The sequence below is a fragment of the Apis cerana genome, linkage group LG11 (assembly GCF_029169275.1).
Source record: "Apis cerana isolate GH-2021 linkage group LG11, AcerK_1.0, whole genome shotgun sequence".
Taxonomy (NCBI): domain Eukaryota; kingdom Metazoa; phylum Arthropoda; class Insecta; order Hymenoptera; family Apidae; genus Apis; species Apis cerana.
In genome coordinates this window covers 2,453,544-2,472,496 of record NC_083862.1, presented here as the reverse complement: position 1 = coordinate 2,472,496, position 18,953 = coordinate 2,453,544, and the positions used below count along the sequence as shown (strand labels likewise).

The 18,953-nt window shown below is 23.2% G+C and overlaps 3 protein-coding genes across 6 annotated transcripts; 2 read left to right on the top strand and 1 right to left on the bottom strand.

Moving 5' to 3' along the window:
* The first annotated feature begins 4 nt into the window (after positions 1-4).
* Positions 5-4,938, top strand: LOC107997197 (BTB/POZ domain-containing protein KCTD20). 2 transcript variants are annotated; one of them, XM_017055626.3, is made up of 8 exons: positions 5-133; positions 409-617; positions 1,078-1,200; positions 1,948-2,064; positions 2,364-2,501; positions 2,573-2,844; positions 3,621-3,818; positions 3,975-4,938. In XM_017055626.3, exons 1-8 carry the CDS (start codon positions 89-91, stop codon positions 4,442-4,444), a joined length of 1,572 nt encoding a protein of 523 aa, XP_016911115.1. In that variant the 5' UTR covers positions 5-88; the 3' UTR covers positions 4,445-4,938. The 2 variants fall into 2 exon arrangements, with proteins under 2 accessions (XP_016911115.1, XP_016911116.1); XM_017055627.3 differs by lacking the exon at positions 1,948-2,064 and having other exon boundaries at positions 74-133.
* Positions 4,939-5,069: 131 nt separating this feature from the next.
* On the top strand, positions 5,070-15,561 carry LOC107997193 (protein nervous wreck). Of its 3 annotated transcripts, XM_017055622.2 has the most exons (22): positions 5,070-5,643; positions 9,491-9,588; positions 10,388-10,433; positions 10,505-10,590; positions 10,680-10,824; positions 10,908-11,044; positions 11,125-11,188; positions 11,270-11,398; positions 11,481-11,603; positions 11,745-11,848; positions 11,978-12,122; positions 12,225-12,302; positions 12,368-12,419; positions 12,501-12,604; positions 12,724-12,877; positions 12,966-13,138; positions 13,261-13,561; positions 13,788-14,002; positions 14,111-14,210; positions 14,278-14,418; positions 14,491-14,522; positions 14,624-15,561. In XM_017055622.2, exons 1-22 carry the CDS (start codon positions 5,623-5,625, stop codon positions 15,188-15,190), a joined length of 3,015 nt encoding a protein of 1,004 aa, XP_016911111.1. In that variant the 5' UTR covers positions 5,070-5,622; the 3' UTR covers positions 15,191-15,561. The 3 variants fall into 3 exon arrangements, with proteins under 3 accessions (XP_016911111.1, XP_028522205.1, XP_061937371.1); XM_028666404.2 differs by lacking the exon at positions 14,491-14,522; XM_062081387.1 differs by lacking the exon at positions 5,070-5,643 and having other exon boundaries at positions 10,374-10,433.
* LOC133666918 (3-hydroxyacyl-CoA dehydrogenase type-2-like) lies at positions 15,549-18,504 on the bottom strand. The gene is made up of 3 exons (XM_062081388.1): positions 18,260-18,504; positions 16,766-16,930; positions 15,549-16,279 (listed from the first exon to the last, which is right to left on the bottom strand). Exons 1-3 carry the CDS (start codon positions 18,263-18,265, stop codon positions 15,686-15,688), a joined length of 765 nt encoding a protein of 254 aa, XP_061937372.1. The 5' UTR covers positions 18,266-18,504; the 3' UTR covers positions 15,549-15,685.
* Between the last annotated feature and the right edge of the window lie 449 nt (positions 18,505-18,953).

Here is an 18,953-nt window from a genome sequence, read left to right as displayed (position 1 = left end):
TTTATAAATAGTCAAAAGATTATTTATATATTAAAATGATATATAATTATTTTATATACTAATTATTATAAAGTATCAATATTATTATATGCAAATAATTATTAATAATGTTTTGATTGGACTTTCAACTTACGTAAGTACTTGTTTATTTACAGAATTTATAAATATCATTAAATTTATAAGAAATAGATATGAATCTTTATTGGAACTATTGAGAGAGACATCTGATTGTCCATATTGGCGCGAATTCATATTATTTTAAAATATTTATTATTTAAATATATGCCACAATATATAAAAAATATAATAAAAATAAGTAAAAAAAATCCTTTAATTTTCTTATATAATAAGATTTTCAAATAATTATTATTTATCTATTTTTAATTGCAATATCGTTATTCTTTTAAGTTGATACAATATAAAATTCGGGCAACGCCTGTCGAAACGATTGTCATCAATGACTGTAGTGTTTCGTATTATCTGTATCATCGGTTTGGAATGCAACTTTCCGTCAAAAGAGAAGGTCAGGTTAACTTTCAATCGTGTGGTTTAGAAATTTGCACGTCAGTTAGCTGGCTTTTAAAAAAACTTGGGTTGTATTTGTCAATATCTAATTTGTAAGTATTTAATATAAAATATGCATTATATATACATAATAATAATATTTTTTAAAGAATGCATGAAATGTAACATAAAATTTTGCAATATAATTATCATTATAATAAATATATTTTTAAAATTTCATTTAATATTATTACATTTACTATCAATAAATAATTAAAAAATATATTATGCAACTATATTTTTAAATATTTTCTATATTATTTTTATAATAAATAAAAACTGTAATGATATAATCTTTTAAATATTAGAAACTTCAACTTTTGATTAAAATTTTTTTGCACAATTTTTAAGTATTTATATTTGCTTTAATTATAAAATATCTAATTATGAAAATAAATTTAATAAGAAATGAAATTCAGAAGATACTTGAAAAAATTAGAATAAAAATAATAGTTTATAATTAATTTAATGATTCATTAATTAAATTGTTCAATTTTTATTATATTTTTATAGTTGGTCCAAGATGTCAAATCCTGCAGAACGTTTAAACTATATTCAGGATAGCAGTAGTGATACAGAAACAGATAAAGAAACGGGTGGTAGAGGACGTCATCGTATTTATAAGAATAGAATGAGGTACTATGTAAAAGATATAAATAAATATAATATTCAGTATAAAAAAGAAAAATATGTAGATATTTTAGATATCTCTAAATATTTCTAGATATTTTAGATATTTTATTACTAGTTTAATTTTTTAGTTTATTAAAATAAATATTTTAGATATTGATATTATAAAAGTTTCATTTGTAATTTATATTGCCTTTAAAATATCTATTTTAACAATTATATTTAAAATCAAGCATGTATTGAAGAATGTTATGTAGAATGTCATGCATGTCAGATTTTTTTTTTAATTCAAAGTTATAAATTATTACTTTAATATTTTAATATTAAATTCAATAAAAAAAAATATGCATTAAAACATTATTTATATAAATATTAAAATATTAAAATATATTAAAATAATATAATTTATTCTGTTTTATGTGATTGTTTATTTTTTGAAAAAATTTAATTTATAATTATATAATTAAATATGTTTTTATAATTATGTCATCTAAAATTTCTAAAAATTTATTTGACTTCATTTATTTATTTTTTTGTTCTTTATTAAAATAAATCTTGAAACAATAATAAATTAAACAACTAGAAAACCATATTATAATTAAATTACTTTTGCAATAAAAATTTTATGTACATATATACACTTATCTATTATTTAAATTAATTCCTATCCTATATATTAGATTAATAGATAGTACACAATGCTTGTTGTCGAATGCAAATATTAGAAAGGTAATGTTGTTGTTTTGCATGTAGTTGTGGTGGCTCTTCAAAACCAAAATCTTGTTTGGTACAAAGAGATGGGAGCAATGAAAGACACTGTCATTCCTTCAATTCTGGGAGACAAAATACTAATATTAATCAACAAAACAGGTAATATTCACATATGAATGCAAGATTGAAACAAAATTTTATCTTAATTTTAAAATATATTTGATAATGATTTTAAGTTAATATTTGATAGCGTTAATTATTGTATATTTTTGAGGATTATATTTTTATTTCTTATATTATACAAGAATCCAGGAATCATAAACAGGTAGGTGTTAGTTATATATTTATTCAATACTTTGCATTGCTTTATATGTTTATTAGTCATAATTCCTTTGTTTTATGTAGGTATTAATATTAAGTGATCTTCAGTAGTCACTTAGAACCATATTTTTCTTCAGACTTTGCTCTGGAGTTGGTGTTGGAAAAAATCAACAAAATCAAAGTAGAGACAATTTACCATCATCAGGATCTATTACTGGTATAAATAATCCACAAGCAAGTGATGAACGCATTACTCTTATTGTTGATAATACTAGGTAAATTCATTTAATATATTTTTAATTATTAATATAATTGTATTAAATTAGAAAATAAATTTTGATTTTAGATTTATTGTTGATCCTGCATTATTTACTGCACATCCAAATACAATGTTAGGTAGAATGTTTAGTTCTGGAGTTGAATATGCTCAACCAAATGAGCGTGGGGAATATGAAGTTGCAGATGGTATATCTGCTATGGTGTTTAGAGCTATTCTTGATTATTATAAAGGTGGTGTAATTCGATGTCCTCCGACAGTTGCCGTTCAAGAATTACGAGAAGCTTGCGATTATCTACTAGTCCCATTTGACGCTAATACAGTAAAATGTCAAAATTTGAGTAAGTAATTAAATAAAAATTTATATATATAAAATGATATTTAAAATAATATTGTAATATATATATTGTAATATATATATATATATATATATATATATATATATATGATGATATATTGTGCAATTCATGGTAATTTATATCCATGATATTTTATATGTAGAATATTTATGTAGATTATTATAGGAAGTTTAGAAATTTAGAAATTTTTAAATTCTAGAGGTCAAGAGAAACATAAAAGTTACATAAAAGTTATATAAAAAATGTTGATAAAAACTTATTAATAAAGCTATAATAAATAATTATATAAAATAAATAATTATATAAATTATAATTAATTTTTACATTAAATAAAAATAGAAAAAGACAACAATATAATAAAAATAGAAATATCCCATATTTTGCTTTATCTAATATAAACTTTAATTATTTATAATTTTAATAAATAACTTTAATAAATAAGCTTTGATTTAATTTAAACCATAATTTGTTAAAAACTATATTACTATACTATATTAATTTGCATATTAATTTGTGTGTTTATTTTGGCCTCTAAAATTAATCTTCTAAAATAGTGTGAATATGAATATATCTTATATATATATACAGATATATTGTCTTAATATTGAAAAATATTTTTTTTTAATCTTTTAATAATTATGTTATTAAAAAAAATTTATAAGCGATATATATAAATAATAAGATATAATGATTCATAGTTAGAATTTCAAAACTTATTCATAAAATAAATCTTAGTAACATTTTACAATTTATTGTAGGAGGATTATTACATGAATTATCTAATGAAGGTGCACGATGCCAATTTGAAGTGTTCCTTGAAGATTTAATATTACCACTTATGGTAAACAGTGCACGTAGAGGCGATCGCGAATGTCATATTGTTGTTTTATTGGAAGATGATATTGTTGATTGGGATGAAGAATATCCTCCACAAATGGGAGAAGAATATTCACAAAGTAAGAATGTAAAAAATACTGATTTTTTTACTTTTATTTTTTTTATATTATGAAATATATTTCAGAATATTTGATCTTATTACAATATATTGAATATATATAATCAATAATTTTATTGGATGTATAATTTTTAATGAAGTGTTTTATATTTTTCAGCTGTTAACAGTACTGCGATGTATCGATTTTTCAAATATATCGAAAATAGAGATGTAGCCAAACAGGTAATGAAGGAACGTGGTTTAAAAAAAATTCGTTTAGGCATTGAAGGTTATCCTACTTATAAAGAAAAAATCAAGAAGAGAGCAGGAGGACGCGCTGAAGTAATTTATAATTACGTACAAAGACCATTTATTCATATGTCTTGGGAGAAAGAAGAAGCGAAAAGTCGACATGTTGATTTTCAATGTGTAAAATCAAAATCTGTAACTAATCTTGCTGAAGCTACAGCTGATCCAGTATTAGATGCTGGTGGAAATCCAATAGCTATCGCTCTTTTGCAAGCAACAGAACCAGTGCCTCAACCAGAAGTCATATTACCAGTCGGTCAAGATGCCGACGTAGAAGGTGCCATAGGTTTACCAGCTGATCAAGATCTTGGATCGATACCGCCTGATGAATTGCCATGAATATTGATTGTAGATAGAAATTAGAATGAACAGGCATGAAATTCGATTACCAAGTATTTATGAACTGCTTTCTTCTTGCATCAATTTCCAAATTTAGTCGGACTCGCTTATCTCACAATTTCATTTAATTAAAAAGTTAAAATTATTGATTTTCAAAATAAGATATTTCATTATCCATTCCATTTTTATAAAATGATCGGTATTAAAAAAATAAAATTGCTTGAATATGATTATGTTTTAAATAAAAAAATTTTTTGTGAGTTAAGCAAGTCTGATTTTGACACAGTCAAAATAATGTATAGTGAAGTTATCGCATCTTGTGGATGTCCTAATAACTAATTTAAAAATGTCTGCTGTGACTTTTTTAATTTTGTATGTAACGTCACACGTTTCTCATAATTATATGTCAAATACGAAATAAGAATTCGTTTGGTATGTATTTGCGAAGGGTATTCCCTTTTTATACAATTAATAAAGTTGAATACTATTTCCGAGATTGTTTTCTTGTTTTCGCATATTATTTCAATAGATTTCATTTATATACTTCATAAATATTTTCAAAATTTTGAAATTATAAAATAAAAAATATATAGAAAGTAAAAATCTATATCTATATAAAGCATGAGATAAATCATGCATTTTGACTAATAATAAAAGTAAAAAGATTATAGATATTAAAAAAATTTTTTTATTGGGATATTTGTTTATCAAACAATTTCATATGTAGTGTTTTTCTAAAATAGTTTATTTTTTTAAATAAATTTATTTTAAAGAAGAATATTTAAAAGATTAAAAAAAAAGCAAAAATAAAATAAAACAAATATATTGGAAAGAAAAAAATTTCGATTGATATCAATCGATGATAAAATTTCATATAAAAGGAAATGATAAATTCAATCACGAAAGATCGGAAACATCGGGAAAAGTCGGAAAAAAGAGAATGAGAAATGCCGAAGACGTAGATCAAGAGGACGCAGGCGCGTATGCGATCAATAAATAGGCTAACTCAGTTGGAGAACAGGAGATCAGTAGCGTACGAACACGCAAGCAGTGAGGGTGGTAGCGTGTATAATATTGCGTCGGGTGAGGCGTACGAAAACAACAGAGCACCCCTCCCCGGCGGACGGTGTAAAACGGGCTGCCAGCGGTGAGGCTGCAGAGCAGGCCGCTCGTCCAGCATGCAACCACCACCAAGAAAAGTAAGCCGATGAAGTTGACATCTTTCTGTCTGTATCTTTTCTGTTTAATTTTTTCAAATAATTTCTTCCTTATTTTATTTTTACATCAAATTTTACTTTATGTAATTATGCTTTTAATACATATTTTTCCAAAATGAATAAATTAAAATCTTCTCTAAGTAAAAAACTTCTTTCATATTTAAACGAATTAAAATGAATGAATATAAAACTGTACAAATAAAATTTCTATATGAACTTTAAAATATTATATGTATCGAAGGAGGCATAAAAGAAGTTGGCACTTCTTGATACGATCGAAATATGCGAATTTGACCGTTTATCGATCTTTAGCGATATCTCATAGAAAAATTGACGTAAATGGTACTCGAACATTACCACGATAGGGAAAATCGATGCGCACGGTCCTAGCCACGAATCTATATCAAAAGCTGACCTCAAAATGTATAGAATGGGCCAAAGACCTGGGTTAATATCGTGTCAGATCGAAACGGATATGCGTCTCTATTGATAATGACTTCTGCTTTTCTTTTCATTTTTTGTTTTTATTTCATTTTAGAAATATGATTTATTTATATAAATTTAAATCTTGTCCTTGAAATTTCCATTTGTCTCCTTTATTATATAACAGGATTATATTCTCATAGAAATCGATCCTGAATTTTGAATGTAGGACGATTTTTAATGGCCATGTTTCTTATATAAATTTCATTTGTTTTAAAATTTAAAATTTTTTAAATTGTAAGCAAGAAAAATAAAAGAGTTATTTAATAGATAATAATAATCAAAATAAAAGTTCTTTTGGAAAATGTCTTTTTCTATATACAATTATTTTATACAAGATATCTAATTTTTAAAGCAAAGTATGCTGCAATAGTTATTCGATAAATCGATAAATAATTCTTTTACTGTATATATAGCTAATAGTTTATATCCACCTTCAATTTTCCCACATCCTGAAACATAACCTGAAGAATATATTGGGTAATTTTATATTTTTCCATTAATTAATTAAATTTGAAGAAAATCTAAAAAAGAGGAAATAGTCAGAAGTTTTTAAGAAGTCTTTTATTTAATTTAGTAACTCTATTCCTTTAAAGATAATAGAATTCTCCGATAGACATATTTATCAAGATAGCGAACCGGCTTTTCGCCTTACTTCATTACAATGAAGTTTCATAGTTAAAGATGGGGCAATTCCTGACCCACTTAGACTTGCCGAATGTCAATCAAGTAATAAGAATCCAAAATGGTTCGCAAAAGAAAATGCGTATTTTACTAAAATATTTTTGGAAAGCATACTTCCTTTCGGCGAAATTTAGTCTAGCTTCTTACGAGTGTTCTTTTCTATTTGCTTTTCGCACGGAAAAGAGGAGGAGGGATTTTTCTTCATGTCTTCCGGATAATTTCATGTTTACCCTTCTCTATATCTGAAATTTTTTCTTTGACAAGAATATTCAAAGGGAAAAATTTTTTTTAAATTTTAATAATAAAATTTATAATAAAATTTTTAATAACACTATTTTTTCGTTAGATTGAAATAAAGTAATTTTATTATGTGTTTATTCTATTTGAAAAATATTTGAAAAATAAACGATTCTAATCTAGTATTTTTATTTAATATTTTATTTGGCCTATTTATTGCTTAAAATTCTTTATTGCAATATTATTATATTACTTTCATTTAAGTACTTAACTCTCATATAAGTTAAAAATCATCTTTTCATTCAATAAGATATAAAAAGAATTGAATCAAAAAGAATTATTATAACTAGATACAATTTTCTTCTTATCATTAGAATGTATTCAAAATAATATCATAGCGTAAGTGATAAATTTATTAAAAATTATATTTTATATATAATACAAATAAATTGAAAAAAAATTAATTTTTAGTTATTTGATACTTCTAAATGATTAAAATAGAATAAAAAAATTTTTAAATTTGCATTCTATTAAAAAATGATGAAGTAGATTTTCGATTCGCATAATAATCCCTGAAGTTATTATTATATATACTCTCATGTAAGGGAAAAGAAGAGAAAGAATAATTATATGTATGTATATATATTTTTATACCATAAAATTGAAAACTTGATTTTCAATTAATAAAAGTCTAATAATCTAAAAAAATAAATAAAATTTTAATAAGCTGTATTTTTCAATTGATGTATTGTAAAAAATTTTATTAATTTTTTTATTTTATTAATTTTATTATATTTCACATTTATATAAAATTTTAAATTATAATAAAAAATTAATTTTATTATAGTTCACATATTTCACATTTATAAATAATTTTAATAAATGTAATTCATAGATAAATTAATTAATACAATAATTAAAAATCATTGTTATATTTTATAAATATAATAATATTATAAATTTTTTTATATTTTATATAATATCTTTAATTATATTTCTTTTTAAATAAATGAATTACAATATATTATTGTTATAATGTATTATCATTTCAAATAAATAAAAACTTTGTTTTAAGAATTATTGTGTATCATGATAATTCAATTATTTGCATATGTATATAATTTTAAGATGTATTACTAATCTAAAAAAATGAATAAATATTGAACTAGACGAAATAGATGTCCCTGCATATTAAAAGAATATTCACCAAAGTTCACAAAGTCAATATGAGTTCTGATGCGTAAGAAAATATCGATATACCTATCTGCACTATAAAATTGAACTTGATTTCCAACGATGCTATGGCTGATCAAAGCATAACCCTTACTCACTCGACAATTAATACTTCAACGATATAGAAATCGATAATCGAACAAAGAAGAAATGATTTTTTAGTTTATTTGTATTGGAAATAATATTTTTTATTTAGAATATATTACACGATAATAAAAAATAATAAAAGAATAAATAAGAATAATAAATAAAAATATTATATTTTTTTATTAAATATTTTTATTAAATTAATATTTGTATTCATAAATATTGTTATTCAGTAAATGCATTTCATATAATTTTGTATATTAATATTTATATCAATATTTTTATTTAAAAATAGCAGATTATAAAAAATAATTTGATCACTTTGAATATTTAATATGATTTTGATAATAATATTTTTTCTTGATATAGTATATTGTTTCTTGTTAAAAAAATTATTATCTTATCTTTAATAAAAAATATAAATTCGAAAGATATTTTAATTTGAATTTTGTAATGCTTATTGTATGGAAAGCATATGGAATAATCAGCGAGTATCTTTTTACAATTTCTTTTATATGATAAGTTTTATAAAAAAACTTCATAAAATATCTTCTAAATTATTAATTTTTTGTTAAAAATATATTTTTATTTTTTACTTTAATAAAAAATAATGTAATATATTAATTAATATATTAAAAATTATATAATTCCATTTAAGAAGTGTAAAGCTGACTTTCATATAACATCTGTAAAAAAATTATTAATATCAAATCATAATATATTATATAAATATATAATATTATTATAAATAAAATTAAATAATATTATTATAAATGAATATAAATAAATTATTAAATAATATTATTATATAATTAAATAATATTATTGATCAATAAATGAGTGAGCTATATATTTTTGAAATATATCTTTATATATGTAATATTTGTTAATATTATCATTGAAAAATTAATTTTTTAAAAATTCCTGAAAAGAATTAAAGAATATGTTTCGATTTGTTATTATAAAAATCTATTTATTAATTGTTAATTAAATTATTGTATTAGGACATTATTTTTGTCCTAGTACAATATATTTTATTACATTTATGATAAGATAAAATATAATTGTTTACACTAAATAAGGAAACGAATTAATAATTTTGCAGGGAAATTACACAAAATTTCTTAAAAATGTACACGCAGAACAAGCGGCAAAGTTACAAGCGAAAAATCAACATGAATGCGACCTTCTAGAAGATATACGGTAAGTCTTATGTAAAAAGAGGATTAGATAAAAGCTTTAAATATTTTAAGTTTAAATCATTTTATATCACCGATATCTTAATTTCTTTATATTCTTATCTCCAATAAATATTTTTCTTATATTATTTGTATTACAAATATTTTAATAAAATAAATTCATATTTATTTTGCTACTTGTTTCTTAATTTTATGCGACATTTTCTAGTATATTTCTAGAGATGTTCAAAATATTCAAAACTTCGAAATTCTTTAAAATTCGAAAAATTTTCGATTATTAAAATTATTTTCAATTTAAGAAATAAATCGCTTATAAAATAACACAAATTCATTTCTGTTCTAATAATAATAATCAAATTGAGTTTGTGTTTAATTTTTAAATTTACTCCAATGTTTTATTTTGGTATTAATTTAATCAATTAATTGTTTATAAAAAAAATAAAAGTTGAAAATTCAATTTTTATTGTAAGCCAATAATAAATTGAATTTGGAGAATTCCAAAAAATTTCTTAATGTTTTAATTTTTGAAAAACTAGTATTTTTTAGAAAAAGAAAAAAAGAAAAGATGAATTTCTAATCTCGAGAATTTCGAGATTTCACAATTTCGAATTTAAGTTTTACGATTTCTATCAAATTTCCATTTCTATTTATTCTTTTCTAAAATACTTTCTTTATTAAAAATTATTATTTAATTTTGAACAATTCTAATTTTTTAAAAAACCTTCTATATTGAAATTTATTTAAATATTTGAAAAATGTAAATACTTTACGCTGCATTATGTTTCATAGTGCATATTTTTCAGCAACTTTACAATAAAGAAGTCTGCAATTGAAAAATCATATTCAGAGGTAATATCATGTAACGAAAATTATATTTCAATATTTATGCAATCATTAATGATTAAAAATTTTCGTTTTAGGCACTTCTTAAAATATCTTCTGCATATTTGAATAAAAAAATACCAAATATTCCGGATCTCAAAGTTGATGGAGCAGAAGAGAAATGGTAATCTTTATTATTTTCTAATCAATGAAAAAAAAAAAACATAGTTAAGATATCAATTCAATATAAATCAATATAATTGTTAATTTTAGGAACATGTGGAATGTTTGGCGAACTGTCCTAGAAGAAAATGAGAAATTGGCTAGAGCGCGATTAGCAGCAGTAGAAGTTTTCCAACAACAAATTGCTGACGATGCAAAAAGTTTAAAGTTGCACAAACTACAAATTTCTAAGAAGGTATATTTTCCTTTAATAATATATCATTCATATCAATCGATCAAGAAAAAGATTAAGATGAATAAGATTATTTTTCCACTTAGGCAATCGACCAATTAATGATAGTACAAAAAGAATTACAAATCTGTGTACAAGATGTAGACAAAACAAAGAAATTGTATTTCGATGAAGAACATAGCGCCCACGATGTACGCGACAAAGCGAAAGATATTGAAGAAAAGTATGTATTTACGTACATTTATTTAATAGATTATGTTCTAATTTTGTAACACTTAAAATCTGATATTGACTAATTTCTAGATTAAAGAAAAAAAAGGGATCTTTTTTCCAATCGATAACATCATTGCAGAAAAATAGTGCAAAGGTGAGGAATTATTACGAGAAACATTATAGAGTTAAATAATCTTTAATGATTTATAATTTGTACTACAATTATCATTTTCAGGTAAGCTCGAAACGCGATGCTTTAGAAGAAAAATCAACAGGAGCGCGAAATGATTATTTGCTTAGTCTTGCCGCTGCCAATGCACATCAAAATAGGTATTTTGTAGTTGATCTACAAAATACTATGCAAGTAAGTGTGCCTTTTTTTATTATATAATTTTTTTCTTATTATTCTTATTTAAAAAAATAAAAATCTCTCTTTTTTTTAACAGTATTTAGAACAAGGTGTTTATGATAAAGTTGCAGAATATTTAACGCTAATGGGTCGTACAGAACTTTTAACCTGTCTAGCTACACAAAATAGTTTTGGTAAAATTCGTGACCAAGCACAACAAGTGAGTACAAAATATAAAATTTAAAAAAAAATCATGGAATTTATATATTTATACATCATTTTACTAATATTCATTATATTTTTTAATCAAATTATCAAACAATCAATTTATTTATCTCATTCATTTTTTATTTTTTTACAGCTCACAAGAGAGTACAATATACAGTGTTGCTGCTTGTATTATCCTGTTTTAAAACAACATATACAATACGATTTTGAACCATGTGACAACGATCCAATAGAGAGGTTTATAAACATTATAATAAATATATAATAGATGTAAACCGTATTATGATAAATATATATATATATAATATTTGAATTATTAATTTTTTCAATTATATTTTATGTATAATTGAAAACAAATTGTTACAGGATAACAGCTGATCATTCTGCTGCAGCCACACTTGGAAAAGAAGCTCGTCGCTGGTCGACGAGAATAGCTCGTGAAATAAATAGCATCCGAGAAAATAATAGGAAATTACAAGTTCTATTACAATTAAAAGAATCTGGACAAAAGGTTAATAGACGATTGATCATTACACAAATCGATTGAATTATTTTTTTTTTATTATTTATTTGAAAATAATTTATTAATAATCACATTTAACAATGATTACAGACTGATCCGAATGATCCACAAGGCCCAGATGTAGATACAAAAATCGATGAACTGAAGCATATTATACGACGTGCAGAGGTAAGATATGGGATGAAATATGATTCACATCAATCCTTTTCCTTATTTGTTTATTTGTTCATTAGACGGCAAAACTGAAGGCAGAAGCGAGAATAGAATGTCTTCGAAACGGTGGAGGTTTGTTACATATCGTTTTTTTGCCGAACAGATTGAAATAAATTATATATTATTATTTTTTTCTATTTGTGATTTTTATAGTAAACGTTGATGAATGGCTACAAGAGGCAGAAACTCTAAGTGTTCAAGATATGCCACGTTCAGCTAGTTCTCTTTCTGTTAGAACTGATGCCTCGGGAACGGCGGTAAATCATTCATTAAACTTTATTAAATTGTTTTTAAAATTACCAATCTTTATTGATATACATATATATATATATATATTATTAAATACTGTAAAAAAAAATTATATTATGTTATATAGGAACATCCGTCCTCAGATTCATTTTATGATAGTGATGGAGACGGAGGAAGTGATTTGACAACTGTTGAACGACCAGGCAGTGCACGAAACGTTCCTCAACAAGAAGAAGAAACGACAGAGGAGAGGCAAAGACATGATAGCGAAGAAGTTGATGGTACGTAATAGAGTATAAAAAAATTATAAATCATAGCAAAATATTTCGATTAGAATATATTATTTATATCATTATTTATACATGATAGCTTTGCTTGAACAAGAGAAACAACGAATAGAACAACTTACAGTGGGTTGGGATGATCCGACGGCTGTAGATTGGGATAATGAAGAAAAAGAAGAACAGATTGAACTTCGTGAAACATCTGAAATTCCTTCCACACAACAAATATACAAATGTACCGCGCTCTATTCATATACGGTACGAATATTGCAATGAAAATTAATGTTTTACAAAAAGTATTATAATAAAAAAAACTCTTATCATTAGAAAAATTATGTATCATATGAATAATATAGAAGAAAAAATATTTGTTGTTACAGGCACAAAATCCTGATGAATTGTCAATTGTCGAAAGTGAGCAATTAGAAGTTGTCGGTGAAGGTGATGGTGATGGATGGCTCCGAGCACGAAATTATCGTGGTGAAGAAGGCTTTGTTCCTCAAAATTATCTTGATGTTGAAAGAGACACAACATCTGGTCTTACTTCTCAAGGACCAGGTTTGGTGCAACAGATATCCTTTTCCTCGGTAGATTACACTATCGATGATCATGATGCAGTAGATCCAGACGCCAATTTACAAATGACAACATCGGAAACTATCGTACAAAATCATATAGGAGGTAAATTTATTTCTCAGATAATTCATATAATTTATGTAATTCTCATTCAATGTCAAGTAATTAATAATTTTAATTTAATTTTTTTTTTCAAATACGAAATTTTAAATTAATAAATATAATTTAATTATAATAATAATAATTTTTGTATATATATATTAAATTATTAGAATAATATATTTTAATATTATTGTCATATTGAAAATTGTACGATTAATTTTTTTTTTAGAAATAGAACAATATTGCATTGCTCTTTACGATTATGATGCTACATGTGACGAAGAACTTAGTTTTCTCGAAGGTGATATTTTGAAAGTCTTAAGAAAAGAACCGCACGATGTCGATGATGGATGGTGGGAAGGAGAATTACGTGGACAACGAGGATTATTCCCATCTTTAATCGTAGAACCTTGTGCTGCAGATGGTTCACCTTTAACTCCACAGGTTCAATTAATAAATAATTTTAATGTTTTTTTTAAATTAATATTGCTTTGTTTGTTTGAATTCTACAATTCTCATTTTTAACGCTCTTTATTTTTTTTTTTTTATCAGGAGAATATAACACCACCAAGCTCTGCACCACCAGTATTTACACCACCTGAAGTTCCAGAATTTTTATTAGAAAATGAAATAACACAAAGTATGATGAAAGGTAATATTTGACTCTTAAAAATAGAATTATTATGAAAAAAATATTATTATTATTATTTAATATATAGAATCACAGAACGGAAAATCTATTAATGCAAGCATTGAACAACATCGACAAGAAGGATTCATGATAAATCTTTCAAAGGACCAAAGAAGTCAATACGGTTCACAGTTTGAAGCTGATCAATCTGAAGGGCCTGGTATAATAGGTAAGCTTCAAATTATTATTGTTATTCCATTTATATTTAATTTGAATGTATGTATACCAAATTGCTGCTTAGTTGTAGAAGTATCGGATGAATTAGCAACGAAGGTAAATAGAATTTTTTAAATGAGAATTTAATTAACATTATTTAAAAATTAATAGTTTAATAATTTTAATTTTAAATTTAATCATTACATTTCTATTTTTAGGTAGATGATGAAAAGACAAAATATTTAAATACTGATGACCAATCGAAAGAAGATTTCGGACTTGGCGTTGCACAAATTGTAATTACTGCAGCGACACCAATGGAAGAAGTTGAACATCCTTTTCCAGGTTTAGAAGAAGCTATTGATGAGACAGTGAAATCGACAGGAAGTTCTGATGGTGATTTACCTTCAAGCACTAATACTGATGTGAATGAAAGTGATTGCAAAGAGGCCACCGTGATAATAGATGAAAAAGAAGAACAAGAAACTACAGAAACAACCGAAGATATTGAAGAGAAATCAACAGTTGATGATTTACCAACAGACTCGGCACCATTTCCAATTAGTAGCAGTTCTGGTAGTGAAGCAGATTCAACATCTGGGCCAAGTACAGCAGATAATTCTCAATCTATACCATCTCGTGGTACCGTAATCGAGGTACAAGAAACAGAAGATATTGAAATTGTACCAGAAAAGATGGTAGTGGGAGGAAGGGCAAGTATTCCAGATGAATTACAACCTGACCAATTAGAGAAGCTACAAAATTTGAAAGAATCGAATGCCTAGGATTGACTAGACCTCGGAGATCCTGATTATCCTGCCTTATCAAATAAACTGGCTCTTCCGAAAAATCATCAAAATAAATTTCAGCATTTACTGGAATTTTGGAAATCTCCAGAGGTTATTGGAAAGAAAGACTAATGAATAACGGAACAACTAAATAATTTTTATGTTAATATTATGTACACAACTTTTTTGCTAGATGATACTCTAGTGAACTATTTAAAGAAAGATGTTGCGACTTTTGCAACCTATTTACAACACATTAATGTACAGTTATAAGGTAATAAAGAAAATTGTCAATACCTATAATAGATGAAAACTTTTCGTTGTTTGTGTACATTTTAAGAGAATTATAATGATGTTGCATGAGAAAATGTTAATTGTTTTATTCCTCTTTTATTACATTTTTGTCTATTTTTATACAATTTTCATTTCAATATCCATATTTTTCCTCTTTATCCAATTCCATATTTATATAAAATTACAAAACAATTTTATTTAAGGTTGCATTCTAAGAGCACCATCTAATCTTATCACTTCTCCATTGAGAAGAGAATTTTCAACAATGTGTTGAGCTAATTGAGCATATTCATCAGGAGTACCCAATCTCTTTGGAAACGGTACTGATCTCATTAAGTAAAGACGCACTTTTTCTGGTAAATTTCCTAGCATAGGTGTATCAAATATTCCAGGTGCAATTGTAACAACACGAACACCAACATTAGCAAGATCTCGAGCTAATGGTAAAGTCATTGCAACAACTGCACCTTTACTGGCAGAATATGCTACTTGACCAATTTGTCCTTCAAATGCTGCAACACTTGCTGTATTAATTATTACTCCACGAAATCCATCTTTATCTGGTGTGTTGTTATACATAAGTGGTACACTTAATCTAATAACATTAAATGTTCCAGTAACATTTACATTAAGCACTTTGTTGAATTGATTTAAATCATGTGGCAAATTTGTATTAAAATTATATGTTTTGTGAGCAACAGCTACTCCTGCTGCATTTACTATGACATCTAATTTTTTGAACTTCTTACTTATTTCACTTACAAGAGTATTTACATCTTCTGTTGATGTTATCTAGAAAAAAATATAAAATATATTGATTAATATAAAAATATTTTCAGCAATATTTGAATGTATAATATTAAATTATGTACAAAAGAAATATTTAATCAAAAAGTAATTAAATTATATTTTCAATTTCATTTTATAATTTTTAATTATATTAATTGTAATATACATGCAATAAATAATACAAGCAATACAAAATCACAATATTTAATTATTTATTATTATTTAATTACTTATTAATTATTATTAAAGTTTTTTTATTATTATTGATAATTTTAATAAAAAATATAATATAAAAAAATATATATATTATATTAATATAATTTAAAATTTCATTAATGTTTCTTTATTAAATTATTAAACTAATACTTTTTATTATTATTATTATTATTAGTAACAATATTAATACTACTTAATATTAGTGCTATTATACTATTATATTATATATTAATATAATATATAATAGTATTTGTGATTTTATTTTGTATTTACATCTACTGGTGTAAAAGTAACAGATTCTCCAAGTTCATTAGCAATTTCATTTCCTTTAGATATTGGTAAATCTGCAATAACTACTTTAGCACCATTTTTTATAAATCTTTGTACAACGCCAAATCCTAGTCCAGAAGCACCACCAGTTACAAGAGCAACTAGTCCCTAAAATATATATAAAATTAATTTCTTATTTAAATATTTTTTTTAAGTATATATGATTATTATATTATGTGTATAAATCTATATAAAAAAACTAATAACTTTGAAAATAATTATTTTCATTAAATTTTCATTAAGCAGTATCTAGAATATTTACTTTTTTTACTTATAATATTTTTATATTTTTTCAAGACAATCTTCATTATAAAATTATATAAATAAATTATATAAATAAAAAACTGTAATATATTCAGAATGAGACAATAATTTAGATTTCTTTGAATATTTCTATTATTAAATTAAAAATTGTTATTTAGATAACAAAAATTTCAATAATTTATTGAATGTTGTATAATACAAAGAGCATCATAATATAAAAATTTTTTTATCAATAAGATTTTCAAAGATTTTAAAATTTACCTTCATTTTTTAAATGACATATTATACTTTTTTATTCCTAGTAAAATAGCAAATTAATAAAATATAAATTAATACAAATCATCCAAAGATAATAACTAAACAACTTAACTAACTAACTAACTAATAAATAATAATTAAACAACTAAACTGACTAATAGATAATAACTAAATAAATTAAGATAAAAATAATCAATGTCCATTTGTGTTGATGAATATTAGAATCATCGGATTCTAATCTATTTATCATTACTTTAGAATTGTTTATAGAATATCATTTTACTAAAAATAAAAAAATAAAAAAAAATATAATATACTACTTAAAAAAATAAAAATATTTTAAAATATAATTTTGAAATTTTTAATATAAAAAATATAAAAAAATTATTAATATCATATTACATATCATATATATGATATATTCTATATTATACAATTTTTATTAATAAATATATCTCTAAATATCTCTATATTTTAATAAATATATCTCTAAAAATAACGAATGTAATATTCAAGATTTAAATCCCATATATTTATATATATTTATATATTTTTTCATTTATGTATATTTTTTTAAATTTATAGAAATATCAAATTTAACAAAATTTTCCATTATTATTAACTGAATGTTATTTTCAGAGAAACATATTTAAAAAATAAGTATTATATTAATACAAAATAATAAATATTTAAAACAATCAAAATATTATATGTTATAACGTGTGCAACAAAAAATAGAAAATTATTTTATATATTGTTATATTATATATTATTATATATTATTATATATTACTATATATTATTATATATATTTTATATTAAATGAAAAAATTTTATTCACAATGATAAAATAGTGATAAAATATTTTTATTCACAATGATAATATTAATATATTAAAAAAAAATTAGTACTTACTTTCATTATTTTAAAAAATTTTATATTTTATAAAAAAAATATAAAAAATGTTTTATAAAATCGACGACAAAATAAATGAAAAACGGAATGAAAAACACTTTTAATATCAAGTATTTTGTTTTGTGATTAATGGAATGAAATAAACCGAACGACGAACAATAGAAGAAGATCTCTCAGCATTCGAGACAAAATGGTCGATAAACTCAACCATATATACTTTTATCATTGTCGGCCATTTTATCCTGCTGATAATTTATGAAAAAATTATCAGAATTTGTGAATAAAGAAAAAAGTTATTTTATCAATATATAAATTAAATATTTATCTTATATTACATTATATTACATTATATTACATTATATTATATTATATTATATATATATATAATATAATATATAATATAACATATAACATATATATTATATATTATATATAATATTATATATATTATATTATATAGAATAATCATTATTTTTTTTAAATTCTTATTAATTATCAATTAAAAAATAAATTGATAATATAAAGAATAAAATAATTTTTTTATATAGACATTATTCAATTTAGGAATAATATTTTTGCAAAAATAAAAAATTGAATTATTTTATTATTGAATAATTGAAGTATTAATTAAATAATTTTATACATAATTTTGTTTTTATTTATTAAAATAAATATTTATTTAAAAATAAATGTT

What these genes read in the sequence shown, in the direction of transcription:
- LOC107997197 (XM_017055626.3), top strand. Translation starts at nt 89, where the DNA reads ATGCAAATAATTATTAATAATGTTTTGATTGGACTTTCAACTTAC. An exon ending in TGATTGGACTTTCAACTTAC is followed by an intron (nt 134 to 408) that starts GTAAGTACTTGT and finishes TATTCTTTTAAG; the next exon opens with TTGATACAATATAAAATTCG. An exon ending in ATTTATAAGAATAGAATGAG is followed by an intron (nt 1,201 to 1,947) that starts GTACTATGTAAA and finishes TTTTGCATGTAG; the next exon opens with TTGTGGTGGCTCTTCAAAAC.
- LOC107997193 (XM_017055622.2), top strand. Translation starts at nt 5,623, where the DNA reads ATGCAACCACCACCAAGAAAA. An exon ending in TGCAGAAAAATAGTGCAAAG is followed by an intron (nt 11,189 to 11,269) that starts GTGAGGAATTAT and finishes TATCATTTTCAG; the next exon opens with GTAAGCTCGAAACGCGATGC. An exon ending in CCGCGCTCTATTCATATACG is followed by an intron (nt 13,139 to 13,260) that starts GTACGAATATTG and finishes TTGTTGTTACAG; the next exon opens with GCACAAAATCCTGATGAATT.
- LOC133666918 (XM_062081388.1), bottom strand. An exon ending in TTACTTTTACACCAGTAGAT is followed by an intron (nt 16,280 to 16,765) that starts GTAAATACAAAA and finishes ATTTTTTTCTAG; the next exon opens with ATAACATCAACAGAAGATGT.